The sequence below is a fragment of the Phallusia mammillata genome, chromosome 7 (genome assembly GCF_965637545.1).
Source record: "Phallusia mammillata chromosome 7, kaPhaMamm4.hap1.1, whole genome shotgun sequence".
In the NCBI taxonomy this organism is placed as follows: domain Eukaryota; kingdom Metazoa; phylum Chordata; class Ascidiacea; order Phlebobranchia; family Ascidiidae; genus Phallusia; species Phallusia mammillata.
In genome coordinates this window covers 4,076,866-4,103,860 of record NC_137258.1, presented here as the reverse complement: position 1 = coordinate 4,103,860, position 26,995 = coordinate 4,076,866, and the positions used below count along the sequence as shown (strand labels likewise).

Here is a 26,995-nt window from a genome sequence, read left to right as displayed (position 1 = left end):
CCTGTAAGTAGGCTACCAGAAATAGCAGAAGCCATGTATTTATAAGACATCCGAAATAACATTATTAAAAATTGCCAATTCACAAACAATTTTAGACTACCATGACCGCCTAATATAAGAAGGGATGTATTAATAACTGTGGGTATTTTATTTTCTATTTACGATTGCAACAATAAATTGTTCCACTTAGGAACAAAGTAACTTGCCTGTTCTGAGGGATAAAAATGTAATTTGAAAATTGTTTGTTGCATAAACAAGCGGTTATTAAACTTTTATAAATCAATGGTTTTGTTTGAACTTAAATCCATGCATGTAAATTATATAATTATCGAATCTATCTAGCACACAAACAACAGTACCATCAACTATACGCGGCTGTGTTATCTTGCATAACTAACCGATGTGTTTATTTTTCACCCTTACAAGCTAATGTATAAACACAATGGCACAAGCGTTAATTGAATGGGCGGGTTTGCATGCAGGTGGACTGGTCAGCACCATCATATAGAATGTATAAGGCACTTACTTAGCGGATATCCGGTCATCCGTCTTTTCACCGTCGCACGATCCACTTCGACACTTCTCTTTTTTCGCTTCCAGAAAGGCTATTAGGCGTAACCTGCAAACATAAAAGCATTCTATGTTTAAACAAGCACAACGATATTTTTGCGTTATAAACTGTAACTAGTTTCTTATCAATGATGTTTACCCATATCTACAATACCAGACTAAAACATGTTTTTGTTTATGCCCAAACAGGCAATGGGAAAAACATGTAAACATTGATGCACTATATTTCAATAAGCACAAGACATTTTTGCGTGGAAAACTGTAACTAGTTTTTTTTTAAAAACAACAAGAGTTTGTTTTATTATTGTTGTTTATATGTATATCTACAGTACCAGACTAAAATATGTTTTTGTTTGTGCCCTAAAAATCAATGAGCTAAACATGTAAACATTCATGCAATCTATTAGAATCCATCAGCATCTTTGTGAGATTACTTGTAAATGTTTTTTTTTAAATAACTGTGTGGGCTAAAGCTGGTCAACTACTTTTTAACGGCAAGTTGTGCGGGAAACCTTAACCAAACAGACATAAAAATACGTTCAATTGGGTGCTGCGAGGAAATTGAATACAGGATGACCAGTGCTAGTTTTGCACCTTCGGTGTAACGGCCTCCAAAATAACATCTTACATCACTAGCCTAATCCAGAAATGATGCAAGCCGTCAGTTGCCCAATAATCTCACTTCTGATCTCACGCAGTAGATTCCAACCAGAGATAAAGTACCAAATCCAGCGAAATATTTACAATTCACCGTCGCGTTTATTTTTACACGCACCTGCTTCGGCGTTTGGCGGACGGGGAGACCTTTTTCCTCCGCTGCGTTTTGTGGATCGCCGAGGACAAGCCGTCAGTTGTCAGGTGGCTGTGGATCTGTGTTGAGAGATAAAGATTGTTATCATGGTTCATAACGACGTCGCGAATCGGCCATTACACGCTCACTCGTGCGAGTTTTGGTCAAACTGTTGCACGCGATTCCTGGATAAACGCCATGAATAATATGAATGGCGTTTTCTGTTACATTTGCCTGTTTTGTAGATGAACAATACCTATTTTGAAAGCCAGTCAACGACCTGACCTTTTACAACACACGTAGAAGTGCAGACTAGCGAACCCTACCGAGGCCTTAAAAGCCTTATGCGAACTGAACTAAGCAACCACGATGGCCGAAAATGTGCATGACTTTTGAAGTACCTTAAGTTCGACACGTGGCATCACCATATGCATTAAACCCAAGCCAGCGATATAGGTTGTTTCACTAAAACACAGTGACACGATCAACGGCTAAACAGAAGTCAAAATTTCCCACACAACGTTGGACAAGAAGAAAGTACGATTGTTCATATGTTTCTTGATTTATGACCAAAGCCATTAGCTTATGCAGGAATCGTGTCCTCGAAAGCCGATTTTTCTCACGGAGCACCTAATGTAAGCCACGTTAATGCTCTGTAATCCAACTCCACCCTTTTGTGCGACCTGACAACCACAGTTCATAATGTATTATGCATATGTGGCGAAACTTGATTGGATCGTCACTCTGCATTATGTATAGCAGACGTTGTGCGGACCCAAAGCAGATGGGCGACTCATGTAATGTTTACAAAGCGATTCCGGCAAGTAAACAATACATTTAGGGGTTTTCTTATCGCTGAAAACAAATCCGTCCCCTCACGGAAACAGAAATTCAATACTAGAACAGCAAGCGTTTCGGATTAGCTGGGGGTGATAAGAATATTTACATTGCTGTTGCTGGAATTGATTGTGGTTTGTTGTATAAAGCGATGTATCTGCATACAATTAGCACCAAAATATTGTTTCAAGTGTAATTTTGAATGAAAGTATCCCCAATTACCGACGTATACGTCAACTTGATGCTATTCTTATATCATCGCAACAATTATAGTGAACAAAACCGTACACAAATTAACATGTTCATATCGTTACATGCAAAATTGGGCAAATCACTGGTTATCAATTATTGTGGTTTTCTTCTGTTAATGGTTTAAATTAAACAATTTTCAGTCGCTTTTGCTTTACGAAAGGTTGAGGTTTTATTTTATAGCGGCGCACATCTAGCAGTAATATTGTATGGTGTTTCATTTAACTAACTTTTCAATTATGCGCAAATCCGCATTTTCTCCACGAACTGTTTCGAACCACAAAAATGTCCCAGTAAGCGGCGTTTCCCACAGTGTTTAAAATCCTTATACCGACCCCACAGTTTTAAGCCTATTTGGGCGAAATGTCACCACAACAGTCACAACAAGCACTTGACACAAGCTGCGGCTGTGACATACCTACAATGCACTAAAATGCCACAAACATTTCTCGGTAAATCCCAGTACTGTAACACACCTGACTCATTGTTGATTATTACCTGTTGAAGTTTGGTGATGGCGTGTTGATTGCTTGCGTCGTAGAGGGTGGGTGTTGTGGGGGCGGCCCCGGAGGGCAGGTATTGCAGGGGGTGAATCAGGAGCTTTTGCGAAAGGAAATCGTGACAGGGAAGCAGGGATTGTGCCTCTTGTGGCAGGATTGGAACAACCTGTTGTGTAAAATTTTTGTTAGCATCCATGTACAATATTTGTGGTTTTATGGTGCTTAAGTTTTGTAGAGGCATTGTCAATCGTTCTCAATAATGTTACTTTTATTTTGTGTTACCTGTTGGGGTGCATGAACCATGACGTGGCCATTAGCCGGCGGTATGATGAGTTGTTGTCCAGGCAGCATCGCAGGGTGAATGAACTGTTGCTTGGCAACCGGTGACGTATCGTGGTACGAAACAGGCGTGTTTAAGTGACAAAACGTTGGCACCCAGATTGCTGAGGCAAGCTGCGAAACATAGTTTGTTATTTTTTGCCTAAAATTGCAGTGAAGGTTCCCCAAATAGCTCTTTCTATGTAATTCGTCGATTTTTGCTTGTAATGCTAATTTTGCTGATAAAATTGATATTTTCATTACGATTTTGTAAGTTTTAACATGACTTCTTCGGTAAAACCATATTAGTGTTTTTGCTGCAGTGCTGGACAGCCTAAAGTAGCAGAACAGGAAAACTGAACGGTTATAGGTCACCGAGTCAAGCGGCCCCAATTGAAAGCCGTCCGGAAATGGACGTGCATCGATTAAATGGTTCCAGGAGTCCTAGTGGATTTGCATATGCGCTTGTATGAACTATACTAGCAGAAAACGTAAAATCCTCGACATTTTGTAATGTTTTTGAACTTAAACAGGGTTATCTTATTTATGTGTACTTAAAGCGAACAGATTAAAGTTTGAAAGACCATAAATATTGCATTGGGATCTTGTACACAAAAAAACACATTGTAGAATAATTTTACGGGTAAGTGCTTGAAACATTATTGGTAACTACAACCTCGTTTCTTAAATGTCTGAAGATTGATAAATATTGCTAAAAGGTACTTAACAAGAAGGCCAGATAAACAACCTACCTGCGTTTCCATTTTTTGTGTGCTTGGGCGTACGGCTTGAGCTTGTATAGCAGACAATCGCTTGCTGTTACCAACAATCTCTCAAAAATGCAAGTTTTACTCCTACATATACGCGTGATCCGACACACTGGAAAACCTGCACACAAACAGAGCGGCCGTGAACAACAGGATCATCTCTCTCGGACCAAATTCTCCGACCTACTCACGGCCCTTCGTTTATTTCCCCCAACAAACAGTGTTTATACCTCGTCGTATACGTCCTGTTGTGATGCACAAGTAATTAACTTAAGCCTGACATGTTCTGAAAACTGCAGCGCCCGATAAATGTGCCTTTTACAGCATCGGAAGTACTAGCGGTCTCTCGTATAATGTCAATCGGTCCCTGATTGGCGCTGGGACTCAACCCTCTCTTCCAATTTTAGCATGCTGTCCTGGTCTGTATGGTCAGGGCGTCGTGTGGGGGCCCGGTGGCCCGAAAGAAACTTGATACTTTAAATTCGCTGAGTTGCTTGTCACAGTCATATCACCTCACAAGGGTGGCTTTGTTGTGTGCTTGCGGTGACCTTAGCATGACTGCCGGTTTGCAAACATACTTAAAACCCTGAATAACAAACATGTGTGCTATCAAGCCTACCGATTTGGAGTACCATAGCGATGCATACAAAATGTCAAAGCCAATTCAAATTCAAACAAAATTTCGACAAATGCAATTAAAGTAAGATAACTATCACAAACCAAAAAGTTACAATAAAATGGAAAACGATGAAAAATGGCTCTCAAACCATTGATTGTTTTAAACTTTTCGCACACAAAAGCAGATTAGTTCGTGAGCATACACAACAACATAATGATGCATCTAAATGCCTTTCTAACCAATTCTAGTTCCAAGATCAACACAAGCCTGGGTGATTTAATTCTGTATCGCAGCTAAAGATACCTACATGCTGTTGCTGTTTATGTCCCTACCGTCTGCGCCTCTTCTGATCTTAATATACTGACAGAGGCGAATATCCGGGTCTGTTTTAAATACACGGCAAGCGATTCAAATTAGCTCCGACATCTGACAAGGACGTTTCTGTTTACGGTTAAACCCTGCTGCCCATTTTTCACGCCGAAGCATGTGGTAACGTGTTACACATGCTATTCTTGTCTGTTGAACAACTGAAAAGCCTGTTTCGTATTTTTCCACCTTCGATGACATTTAGGGATAGTTTATGCGTTATTTCAATGCACGTTTGTTTGCGAAAGTAGATGTTGTACTGCCTTTTACCAATTTAAACTAAACAAATACTCCTGTGTTTCACTATTCACAGCTTTATTACTTTCATTTGCCAAAGCACCATATCTTGGTCGTGAGTTTACGACTTTTTTCTACTAACACACAACAGGCGATAAGCCAACCCAAATGTACACATGCCACCCGTGCTTATCCAGATTTGAAACATTAATGGGAACCGCCATTACCGGTCAAAGTTTACATCCTTGTCTCTCTCTAAATCCGGTGACGAACCTTGAGATATAATCTGCGTAGCCGCATTTTGCCATGTCTACCTCAGCGAGTCTGAAAAACGCTCGCAGTTTGATGGACTTCTTTTTGTCTGTTTTTAGTTGCCAAACTCACATAATTTGTTTTCATGCAGTTGGCCGGAGCGGTTTGGTTGATGCCGAACATTAAATTGTGATGTTTCAAAACATGGCACCCACATTTAACTTGTAGCTGCCAGAAACCATATATAGCTCTTCTGGCAAGTTATTTGCGTATCGAAGAAGTTTCGGCGTCCTATTCTGGTTGTCGTTATCTGATAAATGGCTACATTAGCTTTACACGGCACCAACATTTTGATACTTTCTTGTCACTAAGCAACGTGCGCACTAAACTGTTGCTTTCTATTTCTTGTTTTTACCATAGCTATAGGCGCAAAAGGGTGAGCTTTGACAGCATATGTTGGGTACGGCGGTGGTGTATACAATACCACGGGGATACGCAGGATAAATTCCTCGAAACACTTTGCGCACTTCGATATACGCGTTTCTATCGCAATATTCCGCGGGCGCCGAAAGCATTGATTGCGTCTGCTATCCGATCAATAAGTGCTTTCGAATTTACCCATTTGTACCGCGAATTATGACACGATTTGATACACAAGACAACCTCGAGGCGTTCTGTGTCATAAATTAGGCAACACGTCAAGATGTAATGGTGCTTACACAGTCCAATTTTGTGATGTTTAATGGTTTGTGTTTGTTTAAAAATGCGAAATCCACAGTGAAAATACGTGACCTCTACATTCAAAAAGGCAATATTTTTGTCTTGAGCTTTGATTTAATTACCCAAGTGTATCAGGCAACAATTTTGTGCTTGGAAATGTTTATTTAAAGTGCTCATCCTGTATATCTCATGCGGTTTTAAAATTCAACTATAAAATTTAAAACTCCTGTTATACATACAGGTGACATTATGGGTGTGGTAAACTACTTTACTTGTCAGCATATAACACACAATGTATATTATGTCCCGGGCATGTGGTGGAGCTCGAAATTGGTGCTTCACTCCGATAGTACAAGTTAGAATAGGAAACATACAAAAAAACGATTTAGGTCCGAAAAAAAAAGATTTGTTAAAGAGAAATTACGTCTCGACCTGACAGAATGACGCATTAAGTCATTTTTATTCAAATAATGTCTGAACTTGTAGCCAAAACCCGACCCGGTCCACAACTGTGCCACACAAGTTCGAGCTAAAAAAATTGATTATTTGTTTCACAACAGACATTAACGTCTTTGGCGTTTATTTTCCCTAATCCGCTGATCATCACGATAATGATTCCATTTTCTCTTGATGACGTCTCGCACGAGACAGCTCAGACATCCGTGTAAATAAAATCCGCATCACTTCGGAGCTAATACCCATCACCGAACGCCCCTGATGACTCAGCGCAAAATTTGTATTAGTAGTTCTCATCTTTTTAAAATGAGTGCCATTCTTCGACGATTCGGTTACGGTTCAGCCATAACAAGCAGTTTAATATCACCTAGCAGGGTGTTTGGGAACGTAGACGCAAGATTATCCAAAAAATCTTGAACTTCATTATGGAGCTACGCGTCGCATGGTGAAAAAAACCTTACAGTTTTCCTATACCGATCGGCGAACCCATCATGTGGACCACTGACAGAACTCGTAGCCGTTTTTTCCTGGGGTGATATCTACCCACCGTGACCGCCGCCTTATCTCTTTCGTGTCGTAATCCTTTGTCGCCAGCGTGAATCACCTTAATCTGTAATTACCGAACTGAGATCATTCTTCGCCGCCGTCGCGCCCAATGTCACGTGACGAACCCACAGGCGCCTGGGTTATGAATATTTTATGCCGCGTAGAATGCCAGCCCCGGAACCCTCGTACGAAACAGGATACCCACCCTATTTCATGATGTATGTACACCTCCACTTTTCGTTTCAATCCCTGAGCAACATGAGCCTCATGATCCTGTACAGTTTAATCCACCCCCAAAACAGCAAACCACTTTATGCGCCAAACCTTGCGACATTGAACACACGCTCTTGGTGAATTGAGTTTAAGCCATGTCCTGTCACGTGACAAAAATGACCGCCGGAGAGCCTGGTATTGAAAGTGACTTCTAGCAAACACATTTACGGTTTTTCGGCGTAGCGTCTCTACAGTTATCACATCCGATCAGCACAAAGTGAACTTTGAGAGCTTTATCGTGCAAAGATCGATTACTTCAACAGTTAAACGAAATCTTTGTTTTGTAAGATTTCTTGAGAAAGGCTATTCATGCATACCATTAAGATGCATGTATTAGCAAGTACTACTTGCTTTTAGCTTTGAACTTTACATAAGATTAACAAAGAATCCATGTGGCACCAAACCTTTCACTTAAATATAACTGACTGAAACGTCTGTGTCTAAAGATAGTTCACACCCAAGCCGCTCACCTTATTTCATGTGTCATCTTCAGCCACGACAATATGACTTTGACAACGTGCATTTGTTTACGTTTTCCTCCTTGAAACGCACGACTAACATCCTGCGAGTGAGTCACCGTCGCCATTGGCAACCGAGCGTGCAACCGAAGGTCCCTCACCCCAGCAGTGACGTCACAATCTTAATCGCCTCTCTGTTTACTTTCCCCCCCAAACACCAAGTTTTCCGTGTGAAAATCGAGACGCGTGCGCCATGGGTCGGATCACGTGATTGATAGGAACTAATGAGGCGTGACGACTGAGGTGGCGATGAGTCAGTGTGGGCCGGTTTTTTTTTCTGCAGCTTTGCGAGATCTTAATCGTCGCCAGCGGAAGCCGAAAACCGCATGAGCGAAACGCAAAATGTTGTTACGTGCGTTTTGGGCCAAGGTGACAAACAAAAAGTGTGGTCACAAGTGCATATATGTGCCAAGTGTGCAAATTTGTTGTGTGAAGTGCCTGTGTGCATACGCACCACTAAAACAAAAGTTATATTGTTGCTACTGTTGTTGAATGTAACCATACAAATTTTCGCGCTCCCCGTTCTCGTAATTTCGGCTGGTAAACAGGGTAGAGAATAGGCCGGAGGTAAACCTTTGTCACCTTAATGCCAATTACCGCCCACCTTCATGTTTTATTCATTCTAATTTGTCCGAATATAATACCGATAAAGCGTAAACGACGTTTCCCTCCATGCAGGCTGGCGCTTTTACCCAATTATAAAGAGTGCTTCGTTGTTGCAACCGTTGCAAAACCGGTTTCAACAACACAAATCATTCTAGTTTATAAAAGAAAACGTGAGCAGTACTTGGTACAATTTCACGACTCTACACCAGAGGTGTGCAACCTGCGGCCCGCGGGCCAAATGCGGCCCTTTATTAAAGGTTGTGCGGCCCGCAGAGACCCTTGGATTTCAAATGTCCGGGCAAACGAGTATAACTACTATATATTTTTGAGCAAGATTAATGCGCCCGATGCTATTTTTCTGTGACCTGGCAATATGTGGCTAGAATCAAATGCGAATTTAACTGGTAGTTAAGCATATTTGGTAAGCAACAAAGAAAAATCACCTTGTGTAAAACACAGGTGCGGCCCGCGATCTAATTTTGGCAATCGTATTTCGCCCCACAGTAACAAGGGTTGCACACCCCTGCTCTACACGACTGAAGAGGATATACTAAAAAAACGATACACTTTAGCTCCAAAAATCCCATCGACCACAATTCACGACTGTTTTAGAATATCATGGAATGCACATTTTTGCGTTTGCACCCTATTCTACCTGCTTGTTTGATGGTTAAAGCGTTGGTATAGTTTCTGTGCAGCAAACAATATGTGCTCGATTTGCGACTGCTGAACTCCAAAAAATCAAGCTAAATCACAGTAGGCTAGGTTTCTCTGAATAATAACTGTAATACGTTCTCCTCTTTTAGCTCAAAATATATGCATCTTTATTCTAGGCTGACAATGTAGAACGCACAGTTGATAAGGCTGTAGCGCATCGTTTGGAAAACAGAATTTTGAAGCCGCGACTATTGTTCGTAAGCATGAGTTATAAACTCATAAACCTACGACTCTTCCGGAACACTTTGCCACACTATCATTTACGCAAATGGTTCCTGTAACAGCTTTGTCCTAAGACCTAAGCCTTCGACAAAAACCGCGCATATTGTTCGCCATATTGTATTTATGCTCACCGTTTGCTTCGGATTTCATAATACACAACCTTGTCACCTACCTTAGAATGCTTCCGAACTAATCAGAGCAAGAACAGGGCCAACATAAACGTGTGCCGATAATCACTGTAAAGCATCCATAACTGTCAGTCGGGCGCTTCTTCCTTTAAACCAGGCTCCTTCGCTCTAAGCCCCTGCATAAGCAAACACTCCAGGCAACTGAAGAGGCTTATATCATCACACGCGAACGGCCTAGGATAAATATTATCGACAATATTGAACCTCGATTGCCACTTGCGCTTTCCATCCGAGAAGAGCTTTATTAAAACCAACGTTTTTGAGGTGCATTGTTTTGCCCATCAGATTTATTATTCTTTCCCACTTAAAGATTTTCGAATTCTTTGAAGACGCAATCGCTTGCTTTATAAGCCTGGGATTTTATGATTCTTGACAAACTCTTTGATGCGTCTTCCATTTTGTTAACCCCGCAAATACGACCCAAAGTGCTTGCTAGCGCTTTATCGACTTTTTATAACAAATATTGAAAGACAAACTTGTCGCACATGTAAGAGTTACTAAAACCAAATATTGGCTAAATGAATCTCGTGTTATTAATATCCTGGTCCAAAGAACCTATTTCTTGTCAAAACCAACAATTTTGGCCAGCAACTACATGCTTGACATTTTAGGCTAACACATCTTTAAAACAACAACCTACAAAACATTGCTGAATACTTATGATATTACAGCGTGACTATCAAAGGCTATTTTTAATACATATTTACCTTCCACGCAATGCGTGTTTAAAGTGATCAACGTTTTTACGACACATCAACATTTTCTTATCACAGCCGCCCAGACAAACTGATCAACAAGAGGAAACATCGCAAACACGCAAGCGATTTACACACAAAGAAGTAGCGAACCTGGAATTTAATTACCAATATGCGGCCGCCACAGGTAAGCTACTAAACTACCACCTTCACGAAATGTCGATGTGTAATTAAACGCCATTCAATATCACTGTGTACCACTTCGCGATTACCATTCTTTCGGATGCCTTTTACCGAAAGTGTCAAAATTTCATAGTTGGTCATAAAGTATGCTGTTTCCTACCATTTTGTGAACCGGTTTCTGTTTTTTGTTTCCGCCCCCTATTTTGTTGTAATATCTGCTCTATTTACAAACATGTAGACCACGTTTGTTTCAGTAGACCGCGTTTGTACTGTATTTTGATTCTGCTACGTTTCTTATAGCGCTTAACCACACATTCAGGTCATTAAATCTTGTGTAGTAACATCGTTCGCAACGAAAGTTTTTCAAAACCCTTACTAGTTTAAGAAAAAAAACATTGCGATTTTCAGACAGTCTGAATAAACAGAAAAGCATATAAGCAAAGTCGAATCAGTTATCCTAACACAAGGACTATATAGTCCAACACGCCAAAAGCTTTTCTGCGTGGTTCTGTTTATGGCACCTGCGCTTATTTCTCCTGACAAATCCTAAGGTTTTTTTTAAACAACACAGAACAAGTCACTAGTTTCAGTGGAGCTCGCATTGGTGCCACACTAACATACTGCAAAAGCTTGTGTGGTGAAAGGCGCATCTGGCCAATGAGTGTGTAACCTGGTAATCCATATTTCATAAGCCGTCGTTCGTTGTCGGAACTCACCTATTATTCATGAAGATTCGCGTCATTACACGGTTACCCGCGATAAACAGTTTAAAAAGAGAACGAAAGACCCCCAAAGCTATAAGTTAATCTAAAGCCCCAAACATTGAGATAATTGCGCCTTCGTGGATGACTGTATCAGATTTAGGTTTCCTTTATTTGCTATCTGCAGCACTTATCAAATGTAGGCCTACTGCTCTAAACGCCCAAAGCAACAAATACACTTGTTTTGTTAAGCAACGGCGATTTTTGCAACACCTGGATTTAAAGTTATAACTTGTTGAAAACTGTCAACACGCTCATCTAAATGTTTAAATGATCAAGAGAAAGTCATTTTTGCCAGTTTTGTACACTTATATCACAGTCAGCTACACGCGAGTTCGTTTAACTCACTCTGTGCCAAGCTTTAAAGAAAACTCTTTAGTTACTACCTTTTCGCAAAGACGAGTTATGAAACAAGACATGTGGTGGACTGCGTTTCTACACACAACATAATTTTACTTATTTTTAAACCGGTCCTAACCTGCATACCCTATAGTTGCATACTTATTATGTGGTATTCTGACAGGCACAAATCAAGTTCAGATGTGTTCATGCCCGAAGCCGAAAGTGTACTTGTGGTTATGATTGGTTGAAGGTTGAGTAGCCAAGGGTTGTCCCTGCATTGCCCCCGCTTATAAGGCCATGGGTTTTGGGCCACGGTTTGGTAAACACAAACGCACCATGAAAGTCTTTTTTACTATCTAAATTATCTTTTACTATCTATCTAAACCTCGTTTAAGAGTGGGCCCAAAACTTGCATGGCCTATAACGCAAAAATATTTTGTTAATTTTGTTTTGGGGTTTTATAAACAAGGTACTTTTCAATCACCTAAACCGATGCCCAAATTTTACTATTGCACACTGGTAATTTGGCTCAGATAGTCTACAGCCCAGTAGAGAGCGGAAAAAGATGAAAGTTATTTGCGGTGTTGAGATATGACGATAGATCGCAAGAGTTTACGATCTGAATACAAACGTATTAAAACCACAACTGTGTTTTACAACAGCACGGTAAATTTTCCCGCCTTGTAGCGCTTTGTACAACATACATGCGGTCAATTCGATTTCCACGAAGCTATTTGGATTACAATATCAAAGCAAAACCTTAAATTTAAACACTCCAATATGTGCGCTTTTGTGTTCGATCCTATGAGTTTTATGTAAACCTGTGTGATGGGCAGTGCAGTTGAGATATTCAAAGAAGTGGTTTGAAGTCTAAATACCCACATCCGCAAAACACCCAACAACATTATTGTTGTTAGCCCCATTGGGATATTTACTGTTATATGAAGGCAGTTACAAAATATATTGACGCTTAAGTTTGGATAGCAACATAAGTGATTTCACCACTATATGTAATTTTCAAATGTACTGGGATAGAAGTATTGTACAAAATAATACAACAACGTATTCTATCAGTTTTTAATGCAGCCCCCATACGATGCTCTGAGAAAAATATGCATGGCGCTGACAGTGGAATGGCAAAATCGTGAACAACGCAACGTTATAATTTATGGCTTCCCGAAATTGCTGACGCTTGCACAGAACTCCCTTTTGGGGAATGCCAATCGACTCAGTGCGCTTAAACTAAGTATCTTGCAGAGGGGTTTGTTTAATCAAGTGCGAATTCACGTGAACAATCGCGCACCGTTAACCCGGATATAGCTGTGAAGACAAATCGTTGAATATAATCGACATTTAAAGTTTATCTATAGGTGTAAGTAACACAATTATTTTCTCGGTTGTTTTTACGCTGTTACCGGTTTTATCTGTGCTGCGTTCTTATATCTTTTATACTGCGTGTGTTTTAGTCGGTTTTGTGCGCAAGGCTTTCAGTTGTGTAACAATCGTGTATTAAGGGGCAGCACTATCAGCCTTTTCTATTATGCTGCTTTTTTACAAACTTAGACGATGCGTTTATAGCGAACATATCTGTCTTACATAAGAAATCTAAAAAATTTAAACGTAGACGTAAATGTTTACAAACAAGCGTAAATCTGTATAAAACTCTTAAGTTGTAGGCTATAGGGGAAAGACAAGCGAAAATCAACTTTTTAAGCAGTCGTTAAAAGTAAATATAATTAGCTTTCTACCTACTGTTCATGAAAAACAGTCGGTACAACCAGATAGGGTAAAACTCTGTTATGAAGTGAATAATATTATCCGTGGTGTCGATTGACCAGGGGGAAATCGCATGACACAGATCGATAAGTTGCCGCGATTATATGTCTGCGGATTGCCCACGCAAAATGAATTATTCATCGTTGAACACGACCCCACACACAACACCTCACTGACAATCACTGTCTGTGCTTTCTGTACTCGTTTTTCAAAATTAGATAACTGTACACCAGACAGAAATTTACCTTTACTATGCGTTTTTGTCGAATGCAATATCTTTTTTATTGTTAAGTTGCCCTTAATGCATTTTTGCATGGTTTGCGAAAATGACATTTTTGACCCACATGCTAACACTTGATATCTTACTTATGTTTGCTTTTCTTTGTGCAAAAACTCCGACATCGTGAATTGCTATTTTTGTAGCAACAAATATTCGTTGCAGACCGCCCTGAATAAAAGAATTAAACCGATATCTGGTACCTGACCACATTCCTAAATCATGCTGCAATTTCACATGCTAACTAGCTCAAAAAACAACACTGAGTTACAAAGCCTCGAACGGTGTGTTCAAGTTTTGTGACACGAGACATCTCGAAAGCAGGAGTGTGTCTTCTTTATTGCCTCAGGTCTCATTTGGCTCAATAATGTTTACGCTGTCCTCGCCTTTGCTTCAGCGAAAAGGCGCTCATCGTCACCGTCAACAAACAATTAGAATTAAACTTTTTCCGAGCGGACCAAGCCTTGATAATCCTCGATCGCAAACGGAAAGACGTGAACCGCCTTGTCACTACTTATAAACAATCTGGACTTTTACTTTGTGTGATGGCTCGCAAGGGCGCTGCAGTTTACATACACTGTGACACGAGATCTTAGTCGATCATCCTTTCTTCACGTAAACATACAAACTTGAGCGCTTGTAGTTTACATTATTTCTAAAAATGCACGCAAACTAAGTATTTCCCAAGTCCAAGCCTGCGGACCTAGTTTCTTAAAAGGTTTTTGTTTCACCTTACAAAACAACTTTTTTTACAATTTTATGCTTGTTTTATTGTCTCAACACTTTTATTAGTCAGCGAAGAGGTTAAAGTGAAAAAAGACTGTAACTAGTAGAAAACACTGTAGCCTACTAATCTAAGAGCGCAGTCTTTGTTAATCTATTACACCGCAAGATTCGCTCAAGCTGTTCATAATTACGTGTGCAATCGACTACATTCCATTCGACAACGCTTGCTACAGGCAGATATATCAGAGTTTCGTTCATTACACGGAGTTTCAGGCTCCCATCAGAATCGATGCGGTCTCGCGGGATAGGGTATTCCCCGCACTGACCAATAATTAGCTTTGAATGTGACAGGCACTTCGCCGCTACTGCGAGTTCAGAGTTCATTATCATCGATTGGTCATCGGAGCACGAAAATGTCCCCCTTTGAGCAATATTTATTTTTTTAGCGCACATCAAAGACAAAACACGTTGCTTTTAGGTAAAGGTCAGATTTTTATTTTGATAATATGTCATTTTCATCGTGCATTGGTTTTATGTAAAAGTCTATCATTTGTATTGGGTTTGCTTGACCTGGTAGTTAACGCAGATGCTTATTTCAGACTTTTGAAATAATGGCCATTTTTTTACCAAATGTTCTGTATTGATTCTAAACTGCCTATAGCTATTTTACTTGTCACGTTCTGTTTTTACGGGTAGCTTAGGCTAAATATTCGGACTGACATTCGAAAGTTTCTTCACAGCAACAAACTCGTACTCTGATCGGCCTTTCCTTTTACATTTATTTCTTCTCAACAACCTTATTCAAATAAAATGACAAAAAAGAATTAATTAAAGTCTAAACCAAGACAAGTTACACACCAGATGTGAATGCTGTTTGGGCTATACTTAATACGTTTGAATACAAAAGCAAAATTTAACTCTATATTACTTGACCAGTACAATGTCCTAATCTTAATATGTTTGTTTGCCGAAATAGTTTTTTTACTACGTATTTTGTAAACATCCATTTCATTCTTCTGTCATTTCGGCTAAGTAACTATAGTCGTTGTTGTAATTGTATTATAGCACCGGTTTCTCAAAATGTAATTGCGTTTTCAACTTATTGTTTCAAGTCTTAGCATTCGCCACGTACACCATACGAGGCAAAACTTCACAAAAAAGTGTCAGATTTCTTGTCATTTATCACCGAGCTGTCGTCTATGTTTGCCTCCCGATGAGTCTCTGTGTTGGTTGACAACAGCGCGAAATCGCTTTTGTGTTTTTGTCATCCGTGCGTTATAAAATGGCACATGGTAAAATTGGGCACTAGAAAATTGTTCCCTATGTCGTCTTTTACATTCATCTATCATACTTTGCGATCGGCATTAAAACTCTTCACTAAAAGCGCTTGTTTTTTTATGAAGCAAGCTGCAAAGTGGAAGAAGGGCTCTTTTCAGATAGGGCGTAAAAATTGCTTTCAATCACTATTAGCTTTATCCAAGTATGTTTTAACAAAACTATGTCCAAACACATTGCAACTGATTTATTATTAAACATCTTGTGTCAGTCAATATAACCAATATTAGGCTACAGAGACATAATTCGAGACGAATGTCCCTCGGGAAGTGTTCGCAAGTCAGTCCTTTGGTGACTAACCTTGGTTGTTCTGATGTGTTTCATGGAAGCAAATCCGAGGCATGATTGGCATTTGGCTCGGGGTCGACTTTGTGGTTTTTAATGTAATTTTGCTTTCAACGCTCTGTCATGCAGTTGACAGAGTCATGGGGGTTAAGCACGCGGTTCAATTAACACAGGGAGCTTAGGGCTCTTGTATTGATGTTTTTTGTTGTGGTCAGCCCTAGTCGTAAACACTTGGAGTTTAACCACCATAAGTTCAAGTTCTGCTACTTGTCTATAAACAGAAACTTTTGGTCTACGCTAATAAAAATAATTAGGTCTGAAACGCTAAAAACAGTATTGAGTATTTTTATGCACATACAATGGCCAAACCAGGGTCGTGCAACCTTTATCACTCTGGGGCCAAATACAATTAGCAAGATAAGATCGAGGGTCGCTTCTTTGAATAACACAAGGTGATTTTACTTTGTTGCATACCAAATATGCCTATATTGAGTTAACAGGTAAAAGTAAAATTCACATTTAATTCTAGCTGCATATTGTCAGGTCGCAGAAAATAGCACTGGGGGCATTATTCTGCTCAAAAATATATAATATTTCGACTCTTTTGAAAGCACATTTAAAATCCAAGCGCCTCTACGGGCTGCACAAACATTAATCAATGGGTATAAGCATTTGGTCCGCTTGCAACAAGTTGCACACCCCTGGTCTAAACAATTGCACATCACCAAACAATATAACTTTATTAATGATATATCAAAAGATAACATGCAGTTGAAATTCACTTTTTCCAATTCAACTAGGTATGTTAGATAACACTAGGTCAGCAAAGAAAGTTTAGTACCGAATGATGCACACAGAGCCCTAGGAGGAAAAAAATGAGCTTGAGCGAAACATTATCAGCCCCTTTTGGAACGCTAATAATGCCTTGATGAGCCTAATTTGTAGTTAAAACAGTGCTAACTTGCTATACTCGACAATCAGAATAAAAATTTTCAGATTCAAGCTACAATAAAAAAAAAACATGCAGAATTCCCCAATCTATTATTAAATTTGATATGAACCTTTTTTGAACTCATATGGAGTTCGGTGCGGCTACACCCTCCTTTCGTAGGGCCTGGATGTACACTCACTGTTTCGTTTCGAGGCCTATTTCATAAACAGTGTGATTTTGTGATCTTTCTCAAACTTGTTTCGCGTTGCTGTTTTGTTTTACCGTCAACTTTTGAACCCAAGGACGTTTTTGCTGATTAGGCTACTTTAACTACTTAAAAAAAACTATATAGGCTACATCGGTTGATATTATAGGCCTATGCAGGCTTGAATTTTGTGCACCGCGTTTCATGCATTGGATTACATCTCAATGACAATTTTGCACAGGCATAAAGGCATAATTCCCTAGCAATAACCAACCATAGGGAACAAAACACGGTTCGTGTATTTAATAAATTTTAACCATAGGGAACAAAACCTTGACGGTTCGTGTACTTTAATTAATTTTAACGCATACTTACCATCATTATTTACTAATCATATCGTCTTGATCCAGAAAAAATCTGCGAACGAACACTAACATTTCAATCAGAGGAGTGTTTCTGTCGGGCCATCGTTTTAATCAGTATCGGAATTTTCATCCATCTTTTGAATTTCCCGATTACGACCTTTATTTATGCGACTTAAATCCAAGTTCGTGTCACTGCTTGATCCCTTCAAATTCCGAAGAAGGCAATCTAAGTCGGATTTCTGACTGTCCGGCTTGAAATGTGACAGTGGTTCTTAATAGTGATGCACCGAACCCGCCTAAAAAGGTTCGGGCCGAAACCGAATATTCGGCCATGAGGCCGAATAATTTCGGCCGAATCAGGCCGAACCTAAAATCCCCGTTTTGTGGATGGTTTCGACTGAACCTTGTGTTATTGATGCGAGTGAACTCAATTTTGACAAACTAAAATCACTTTCACAATGGGTAAACTTTGCTAAACATCTAATATTTTGCAGACAACGTGGCTGGTATTTCATAGATACAGCAAAAAGTTAATTAATGATGTTTCGTATGGGCGTAAATGAAATTTTAAGGCCTCAATTCCATGCAATAAAAAAGTTCGGTTTCGGCCGAATTTTCAAAAAAGTTCGGGCCGAAACCGAAACATTGGAAAACAGCGGTTTCGGCCGAAATGTTTCGGCCAACCGAAACTTCGGTGCATCACTAGTTCTTAACCTTTTCTTTACGGTTTTGTGACAAATTTATGACGTTACAGAAGGTTTACGTCACAAAAAGCAGGCTCATCTTGGCCAAACTCAAATTAGATATATATAATAAATCATTTGGGCCGGAGCTATTTTGTATCCCAATTCCATTTTTTGCTTTTGCTGCAAATTTATTTCGTCAGTAGGCTACTTTTGGGACCAAAAGTATTTTGTATTGATAACGGTCCCAGAGTTGTAAGTCGGGCCGGGTTCGGGCTTGGCTTTCTGCAAAAAAATGGCTTGATTCGGGCCTGACTTCACACTCTGTGTCAGTATTTTTTCCAAATAAGTTTAATTAGCTAGTTGCTGGACTTCACCTATAATGCCCAATGGCACAAAAACGCCATGTTAAGACCATTGTCTATTGTGTTTGTTGTCTTTCCGGTGACAACTTTGGGTAGGCCTTTCAAACAAACTTTCGGGACTAAACGAGCTTCTCCAAAACGTTTTGTGCTCGGGTCGAGTTTCAGGTTTGTACTTCGGATTCGGTTCCAATTTCAGGCCCGTTTTTAACTCCAAATGGTCCAGCTATCCTATATATAGACTATAGTCACAGTAGGTTATATCGTTGCAGAAAAAAGTTACGTTTTGTTTAACTTTACGCGGGAATGTAATATGCTTTAGTTTTCATTCAGAGTAAACATCAATTTCATTAACACTTTAATTGGATTGTCTGACACGAATAAAAACTTAATTTTCTATTGTTAGTTCCAATTACATGCTAAATTTCAAGATTACAATATTTAAAACGCCAGCAGGAATTTCGAACATCTTTCAAGACGGCTTAAAATGTAAACTCAGAGCAGCCTTTGTGGTTGCATTGACGTCACGGCGGTTGTAATTTGCAATCTGGACCGACGTTGTCAGAAAAGATCTGTGTGTGTGGCAATGGTTTTGTACCTGGATCGGCTAGACGAAAAAATTTCAGGCGTGGTTCAAATTTTAGGTCCAGATGTTAAATAAACATGTTACAGATTTACTGGTCATTGTTTTGCAACCCTTCTTAGCAACCTGTGACCCCCTTCTAATTTTCTTTGAGGTTTTTACTAAGTTAAACACTCACTTCAGGCAAAGGGAAATTAAACTTGCTTGTCCTCATATCGGTTAACTAGTTACAAAATACTGACATGCTTCATCTAGTAAGCAATCATGCAATATCCAATATAAATGCCTGTTTTGTCGTTAGTTTGCCGAGCAGTGTCAAATGCGTTGGGCATATTATTTTCAGCATAGTCACGTAATAGGCTACAACATTTATTTTTCTTGCGACATACGAAACAAGTTTGAATAAAATTGTCAGATTATTCTTGGTGATCTTTATTCTGTTTTATTGCTGACAAAAACATTTTAGTGGTTATCTTTTCTTATCTTTTGCGACCCACAATCAAATAGCAAACAGGGTCGCAACCCATAGGTTGAAAGCCACTTTAAGTAACGTTCTGTTTCACCGAACCAAATTTTGCATCGTTTAACACAAAGTGTTTTCTTTTTTTCGGAGATAAATATTATCTTTTTCACATATTCTAGCCCCAAGTTCTCTGCACAGATGTCGTTTACATTGAAAGCTAGGTACAAATTTATTCCAATCACGATAAAAACAGAGTTTTAAAGTTTTGCGCATCTCTTAACGGAATTATATCGCATCAACAACCATCTTATGCCGTATTCACATTTGTACAACAGTTTTTTTTTTCGAAAACAGTGGCTAATCAGATAAAATCTACACACTACAAATACTGTACACAGAAATAAACGATTTCTTTTCACTACTGTTATTTAGTTTCAATCAATAAATTATGATAGCAAATTATGGACATCTAAAAAAGAGTTCAAGTAAACATTTACCAGAAAACGTAAAATATTATTTATCCTAGGTCAATATAAAAGTTCAGGCTAAAAGCATAAAAAACCACGGCATTTAGATGACTAGGGTGTCCTTTCGTCGACGAAGTACTCAGGGCCAATCGGTCCAGGTTCATATGTGAAAAACATGAGTTTGTTGCTGTCCATAACCGGGATAACAATCTCCATGAATCCGTCATGGTTAAGGTCGTCGATAGCAAGCGCGCCCACAGGTCCTCGTGCTCTATAGATCTGCAAGAAGCAAATGTCGCAAAATATTACAGTGGGGTATTTCATGCAAACCGAAGTAAACACCTCTCGATGAATTGATTAAAGGGGGTAAATTGAGTTTTAGTATGACAAAGGGGATTACTTGCTATTTTATTTTCAACTAAACCAGTGGTTCCCAAACTTTTTAATATTTTTTTCTAAACGGTCACCTTGCCATTATTTCGAGGGCTCGCGGTCCTTAAGCCTAAATGTGTATTTCATAAAAACAAAAGTTTATTGCAGGATTTTAGCCAGTTGTGCAAAATTGCGCATAATAATCATCCAAGGACAGCATGTGACTTCACAAACAGGACAAAAACATTACGATTGTGCGCGAACAATTGCATTTATTATAGCTGTCATTCAATAAAGGCCATTGTTTAGCAATGGAGACAGTCGATTCTCAATTCTACTTTGATTTAAACTTATTTAGTGGTACAAATTGACGCCAAATAAGATTATAGAATTACTTCAATCGCCTCGCGGTCCCCTCAAAATTGCCTCACGGGCCCCTAAAGGACCGCGGACCCCAGTTTGGGAACCGCTGAACTAAACAAAGCATTAAATAGAATTTGTGCATGTTCTAACAGCAAGTCAAGATTTCTGTTTAGCCAGTGTTTACCCTTTTTAGGTCTTGCATGCAATACTTTTGGCTTTCCCTAGACATTTATGGGCCCAATAAACATATAAACTCATGAAAAACTGCGCAGTTGAAATATATTTGATGACGTTTCATGGACTTATTTACGTCCGTGAACTGTGGGTAGGTAAATCACTGATCAATGTAAGCCCTACGGCTACACAATACACTAGGATTTGAATTTCGTTTACAACCACTTCATATAATAACATAGCATACTAGGCTATATCAACATAAAGACGTGTAAAGAAAAATATTACCATAATTAATTTTTACTTACATCGTGGCTGATGTATTCCCAGTCATTCGTTTTGCGCGAACTTGGAATAAGAACGTAAACTCTCCCGTCGTTGTCCCCGGAAACTATAATAAACGGCTTTTTCTTCCTGCAGCAAAATAATCACCTGTAACTTACCAATCGCCTTAAAACAGCTATTTTGTATTTTTTTGTTGCAGAAACCCTTCAATAACGAACAACCGATCTTTGTTTTTGTTTCTTTACATGGGAGAATTTCATCCACCCAAATGCTTATCTTATATCCACTTTAAACGTTTTTTTAACTGGTTAAAACCTTATAGGACGCTCTCTGGCGTAATTATCTATGAAGACAACTTTGAAAATGTAAGATTTTTTGTCTGTATATGGGATAAGCACCTCCAACCTTCCAGTCAATTCAACTTACCTTGATACGGCGGAGTGCAGCGCCACTGGGTGGAAGACCTTGATTCGCCCACCAGAGCCGAGATCGGGAAGTGGCATATCAACAGCGCCATCTATTAGCGTGTGACGACGCCACTTGCCATGTATGAAGTCGCAAGGGATTTCGTAGACGATCACTGAGCCCTGTTGCAAGCCGTGCCTGAAGTAACATACAAACTGGTAAAAATGAAGAACCTGTGGTTTTATTATCACAACGGTTGTTTCTTATTGGAAAAGTTGATGATTATTATAGGTCTTTGTGAAAAGGAGGAATGGCAACTGTCATATGTTTTATTTTTTGTCAATCAAACACAGCCTGAAAGTGGTTTAGATTTTGTTCAAAAATCTAGAACCTTTGAAACGTCTGCATGGGAAGTGGTGCTTGCCATTATAGTGCGCAACGGACATGTTTTTTTTAATCATTAGTCAAATTTAAATGTAAATACAAACTTCCTGCTTAGCTTATGACGCGCGAGTATTTTATTATTTGGCATCATATATTTTATTCTTTACTATGTAGCGTTGTACTTCAAGCAACTATGCAAATGGGATAAAATTACGCCAGCTTTAATTAAAAATTTAATGTAGAGGTTACTTTTATTAGTTCAGCTGTTTTACCTTTTCCTAAATCCGATTTTCTCAAGACCCTAAATTGCTGTAAAGTCCCTTTAATAGTAAACTCATTGGAGGCAAAAAGTTCACCATGGAAATATAGTAACACGTGACGCATTGCAACTGGTCAAAGTTAGAAACCAATAAACCTAATACTTGTCGGTCGTTGCTGTCAAAAAGACTTACACCCATGTTGAAACGATGACGTCATCTCTTCCGTCTGCGTTTACGTCAGCAATTTGCAGGTCATAAAACCATCCGTGATTGTCGATTACTCTCTCGTTAACTGCTTCCACATTCGACCAGTCTTCCTCCGGGTCTGTGGAGTCATTGAGAGAATAAATATGTTTTCGATGGAAATAAGCATTGACGGGGTCGAACGTAGGTCAAAAAACAATTCCAGCTGTTGTTTTGTGGAGCTTGAAACGCTGACGACGAAAAGCAGGGACCCCAAACCACATGGTTCAGGATTACGCAACCTCGCAAGCTTTGTGACCTGGAATAACCCGGACTAAAATTAACCTCGGGTCATACCGGCACGAATCGAGTCCGCAGCATTTACAAATCTTTGCAGTATACTGTGATAATTTCTGGGCTAAAAGCGCAACATACAAGCTTTGCCCGATATTTGGAGCTAAACGCTTGAAAATTTACAACGAATATTGGCTCCGAAACCGGAACGTTTTATTTGAAAGTATACAGGTGGTCCTAGATAACACAATCTCGCCGATATTATGACCTGAAATAACCTTCACTTAAATTAACCCGGGGTCATACACGCACATAGACGAGTTTCAGCCTTCCTGATTATTGTACTACACAATTGATTTATGAGTTTGACAATAGTAAGTTTTAAGCTAAATACCGGAGCTTTAGTCCATGTTAATAATGCAGCATCTTTGGTGAGGAAATTGAGTTTTTCACATTCCACAAAACAAAGTGACAGTAGTACAAATATTTTACGTTTTTTTCTTAATAGAGATTTATAACAGTCACTTAATGCGTCAATACATCTGGATGCAATTTACCGTCGGTCCACACGGCGTAGAGTTTATTGTCCCAATAACCGGCTCCAATAATCACCAGTCGACTTTCTCCAGACGGCAAAGGAATTCTCAGTACACGAAAAGTCACATCTGGGCCATGGGTGATAGGATGAGCAGTCCAGCTGAAACGTAACGTAAAATTTGACTTTTTGGATTTAACGGACAAACCAAAGTACAGCAAACTTCGGTTGAAACAGATTCGGTTAATCCAGTCAATATTTTTTAAACGGGTCCGGATTAACAGAGATTTACTGTGTATAACCTATTATTTTTATAATCACTTAATACAGTATCTAAATAATTTGTGTTGTATTTGCCTCTAAACGTTTAGCCTGCGCCTATAGTTAAGTATAAATTTTGGATTTTCTGTAGTAAAACTTTACAACACCTTGCTAAATCAAAAAGAAAAAAAATACCATTATGCAACTCCGTATCGTTCATGCACCAAGTACAGGACATAAGCAGTGGTGGGATTCTGCCGGTTCGCATCGGTTTTATGTAGAACCGTCTGACGAAATTTTGTTAGATCAGTGAACCGGTTAGCATTGCTGGTTATTGTCAATGGACTTTTTGTAACAGACCCGGCTGAAAAATACGACTTTTGTGATAGAACCGGCTGACTTAAAAATGAATCCCACCACTGAGTTACGTAAAGACTGTAAGTTTTTTTTTACCTCCGTCTGCTAGTCCACAAAGACGAAAGACCCGGATTTTGCAGCCAAATTAGCTCCGACACCTTGACTGACCCTGGCATGACACGTGACCGTGTTGTCACAATGTCAGGCCAACCGTCCTGGTCCATGTCAACCCAGTCAATCATCGAGTAATACCAGTTCTTCGCATGTCCCGACTTGCCTTGCTTCGTAACTCTCACGTGACCGATTAGATCGCTCTCATTGGACGGCAGGGGAAGAAAGGTTATGCTGCCTCCTGATCTTTCAGGTGCATAATAAGTCGTGGTCATCCACCAATAGTCCTGCTGGCTATCGACAAGGATGTCGTCTGCAAAATATAAAATTTGGCATTAAAAAAACGTCGAAGAATTTAATTGTGATTAGTCAACCGATATTGCACCCACTTCGATATAGATATTTGCATACTTGATACATATTCGAAAAATGTCAGTATCTGTGAATTTCAAAGCATTAATAAATAAGACCGGAAGTAATAAATATGTGGTACATAACCAAAATTGTTATTTTGTACACAACAATGTAAATATATAACAATATTTTGTGGATTCGAATCTCATCGCTCGTTTGTGTTTTATGCGCTTAAGTATTTAAGGTCTACCAGAAGTTTTTTTATTGCCTATTATTTACACTTACTTTCAATCCTCCCCACAGCGTTGGGCCAGCCCATTGCCGAAGCCATCACTTCGGTTGTAAAGTTGTCCTCTCCTTTTAGCCACTCAGCGACGTGCTGCATCCTCAATAGCGAAACCTTTTTCCCGGTTTTGTTGAAGGAGCACACGGCCAAGTCCATGTTGCCAACGTTTTCAACCGTCTGCAAAATAACAAAGTTTAAAGCAGGTTAGTGGATTGGGCGTTGATTTTTACTATTGTAAAACTGTGTGTCTGCAACTTTTTTCACTATCTTTGGCTATTCTTTACATAAAAATCAATTTTTAGTTACCATAACCTGGCAATATAGGAGAAATGGCACATGGAATGCAGACGGAATGTCTAAACCAATGCTTGATTGCTAATTGTGCGATTTGTAACGTGTCAATTGTTAATTGGTCGACAAGCATGCGCCTCAAGGCCTGAGTTGTGTTAGTACATATGGCTCCTGATTGCCCACCAGAAGGATTAATTAAGCTCATCAATTATACGTAATCACGTAGCACACAATGCGTAAAGTAAACACTTGGGTTAAACTTGAGACAAATCAAATATCTATCAATACTTTTGCTATTTAGGCTTCCATTCGCGGACCATAAGAGAGACCTCGATTATCACATAGAGTTATTGACGTTTTCATGTCTATCGCAAATAGGACCTTTTGAATAATACTATCAAAATAGAGACGATGTTTTGTGTGGCGCAAAGCAACATTACATAAGTCAAATCTTCATAAACAACAGACATTTTTCAAGAAATTTACCCAGGTATAAGGGCTTGTACTTTCGGGCCCTAGTATCGGGTACGCTAACAACTCTGGTAAAAGGGGCGTGATTACAAAACTGGGCCAGGAAACTTTGCCTAGTAACGAATTTAAATGTCAAGTTTACATTACCGTTTAATTTGTCTTTCCCTAAAGAAAATAAATTGTTGAAAAATATTCTTTGCAACAGCAAAAATACAAGCTGAAAGCCAAACAAGTCAACTTACGTTAGTTTTATGACACAAAACATTTTATAGGGATTTGTATAAATCAAAACTGTTAACTGAACTAAGTTGAAAGTTTGGTTGAATCCTAAGAGCTGGCGTTTTTTACACACAATTTTAAACTAAAGTGAAATGTTGTGAGGCTTAGGAATACAACGGAACAGGATGGTCACCGACGGATCTGCCATCACTTCAAATATTCAAAATTACTCAAAATGATCAGCGTCAAAAGTTTTATTCATTCTATTAAAATAATACAGAACCATGCATTTAAATTCCGCTTGGAATAAAAAAAATTGACATTAAAAAAATTCTGACATTAACATTGACATTAATTGTCTGATGCTCTTTTTAAATAATTTTGAACAAGTGACCTAAATGTATACTCAACATTTAACGTTGGTCAACAAGATTTTATAACACCGCCTTTAGTTTAATTGCAATGAACAAAACGATAGCGGTATGAAAACATTTCAGGTTCTTTGTACCTCAACAAAGGTGGGACTCCCATCCAAATGCAATTGCGCTAGGAGACGAGGACGAGTTTGCTGATCTCGGAGCTGTTCCCATCTTGTCATTAGGTTCTTCTGTACCCGGTTCAATAGAGATTCAAAAAATCCTGATGAAGGCGTTGGGGAACAGACGAAAAAGACAAAAATCAGGAACACGGATGTCAGCCGAAGCATTGTGGCAGATGTAAAGTAAACCTATAGATCTTTGGGGCTCTATTATGGCCTCGACGCTGACTTAACCGAATGGCGGTTCGACTACGCCCTTACTCTGCAAGTAGCGGATTGTAAGAATCTGTTTCCTATCGATTGGCCTAAATATGTCCGAAACAGGATACCCAGGTTGGAATTGTTTTGCTACCAGTGACGTTGCTCACCTTCCGTTGCACGCGACGAGAGAAGCTCGGATGATGTGGCCCCACGTCTTGACCTACAGTAACCTGGCTATTGCTAAAAAAAGTTGCTACCACTTGCTCCGGAGTAACCCCTACAATTCGTAATGGCGCAATAAACGAGTTCAGTGACCTGTGTTGCAAACCTTCCCTATTTTCACCTCAACAAAAATACATGTTTAACTCTAGATAGTTTTGTTATAGATCAGTCAACAGCTGATTTTTATACTGCTACTTCAGCATGTGCCTCACAAACCGACCCTACGACCCTTGGTCTAA

General features: G+C 39.3%; 2 protein-coding genes and 1 long non-coding RNA gene across 5 annotated transcripts in view; 1 reads left to right on the top strand and 2 right to left on the bottom strand.

The window, feature by feature from the left end:
• The window catches only part of LOC145237132 (uncharacterized), a 5,399-nt gene extending 1,249 nt beyond the window's left edge, over positions 1–4,150 (bottom strand). The window contains exons 1-5 of the mRNA XM_080099889.1: positions 4,017–4,150; positions 3,229–3,399; positions 2,945–3,112; positions 1,346–1,440; positions 527–619 (exon numbers count right to left, since the gene is read on the bottom strand). Coding sequence (XP_079956015.1) covers positions 527–619; positions 1,346–1,440; positions 2,945–3,112; positions 3,229–3,399; positions 4,017–4,028 — 539 coding nt within the window. The 5' untranslated portion in view covers positions 4,029–4,150. The remainder of the gene's footprint in view (positions 1–526; positions 620–1,345; positions 1,441–2,944; positions 3,113–3,228; positions 3,400–4,016) is intronic.
• Positions 1–21,816, top strand: part of LOC145237133 (uncharacterized) — a 23,932-nt gene extending 2,116 nt beyond the window's left edge. Inside the window, exons 2-3 of one of the 2 annotated variants that reach the window (XR_013861951.1) lie at positions 10,525–10,633; positions 21,584–21,816. This is a non-coding gene — a long non-coding RNA (uncharacterized LOC145237133). Of the gene's footprint in view, positions 1–10,524; positions 10,634–12,806; positions 13,877–21,583 lie in introns of those variants that run through there. The other variant, XR_013861950.1, reaches the window with a different exon arrangement.
• On the bottom strand, positions 19,934–26,995 carry LOC145237130 (uncharacterized). 2 transcript variants are annotated; one of them, XM_080099887.1, is made up of 9 exons: positions 26,702–26,995; positions 26,304–26,595; positions 24,814–24,991; positions 24,160–24,487; positions 23,468–23,607; positions 22,626–22,758; positions 21,811–21,987; positions 21,408–21,513; positions 19,934–20,469 (listed from the first exon to the last, which is right to left on the bottom strand). In XM_080099887.1, the coding sequence occupies exons 2-9, from the start codon at positions 26,499–26,501 to the stop codon at positions 20,302–20,304; spliced, it is 1,428 nt and encodes a 475-aa protein (XP_079956013.1). In that variant the 5' UTR covers positions 26,502–26,595; positions 26,702–26,995; the 3' UTR covers positions 19,934–20,301. The 2 variants fall into 2 exon arrangements, with proteins under 2 accessions (XP_079956013.1, XP_079956012.1); XM_080099886.1 differs by having other exon boundaries at positions 26,304–26,995.